General features: G+C 45.0%; 1 protein-coding gene across 1 annotated transcript in view; it reads left to right on the top strand.

Moving 5' to 3' along the window:
* Positions 1–1,004, top strand: part of LOC118408984 (plastin-2-like) — a 7,990-nt gene extending 6,986 nt beyond the window's left edge. Inside the window, exon 6 of the mRNA XM_035809850.1 lies at positions 562–1,004. Coding sequence (XP_035665743.1) covers positions 562–858 — 297 coding nt within the window. The 3' untranslated portion in view covers positions 859–1,004. The remainder of the gene's footprint in view (positions 1–561) is intronic.
* The last annotated feature ends 6 nt before the right edge of the window (positions 1,005–1,010 follow it).

Below are 1,010 nucleotides of genomic sequence, written 5' to 3'. Positions count from 1 at the left end.
ATCATTTTAGCATGAAGTTATAGCAAGTATCTGAAAGGTGTGGATAGTTTGATCCGGTTTGTAAGTCACTAGATCATACAGTCCTGCTTTGCACAGTAACTTTGTGAAGAATGTGATCCAAAAGAGAATGAGAGCCGAGGGAGGATTTGCAGTCTGTCACATTTGGGACCACATTCTTAACACAGGAGCAGCGTCACATTGCCGCAGTGCAAATCAGAACCTGAGTCATTATTACCATGGGGCAAAGAACTTTAAAATTTGATTTTTTAGCAAGGAGGTCTGCTGCTTGAAATTTTAACCCCTCTGTATGGTAGCCAGAAAGACTACACTATGTAAAGTTTGCAAAGTCTCTAATGTATCACTATGCAGCTGGTGACTCACATGGCAGAAACATGGCAAACTCGCACAACTTTAGTCAGTTTTGATCTTACTATACTGTATACAGCTCCTGAATGTGAACAAAAAGTTTGACTGTCTTTTAAACAGTTTTTACATTATTTATTGATTTTAGTGTTTAATCTGCAATGATGTATAAACCAGTGACCTTTTCCATTTGTGTAGCTACAAGAGGCTGGGAAGGAGACGTCTCTCAGCAGCTTCCAGGACCCAGAGATCAGCAGCAGCCGGGTGGTGCTGGACCTTATCGACGCCATCAAGCCGGGATCCGTCAACTACACCAACGTTCGTGACGGCACCAATCCAGACGAGAGGTTGTCCAACGCCAAGTACGCCATCTCCATGGCCAGAAAGATCGGAGCTCGCGTGTACGCCCTGCCGGAAGACCTGGTGGAAGTCAAGCCAAAGATGGTGTTAACAGTGTTCGCTTGTCTCATGGGGAGGGGGCTGAAGAAGGTTTAAAATGGAAACACTCTGGAGGTGTTAACAGTGTTTGCTTGTCTCATGGGGAGGGGGCTGAAGAAGGTTTAAAATGGAACCACTCTGGAGGTGTTAACAGTGTTCGCATGTCTCATGGGGAGGGGGCTGAAGAAGGTTTAAAATGGAACCACTCT

This window comes from Branchiostoma floridae, unplaced genomic scaffold (assembly GCF_000003815.2).
Source record: "Branchiostoma floridae strain S238N-H82 unplaced genomic scaffold, Bfl_VNyyK Sc7u5tJ_72, whole genome shotgun sequence".
Classification (NCBI taxonomy): Eukaryota; Metazoa; Chordata; class Leptocardii; order Amphioxiformes; family Branchiostomatidae; genus Branchiostoma; species Branchiostoma floridae.
Note: the sequence above shows the minus strand (reverse complement) of the source record. Positions and strands in the feature narration are given on the sequence as shown.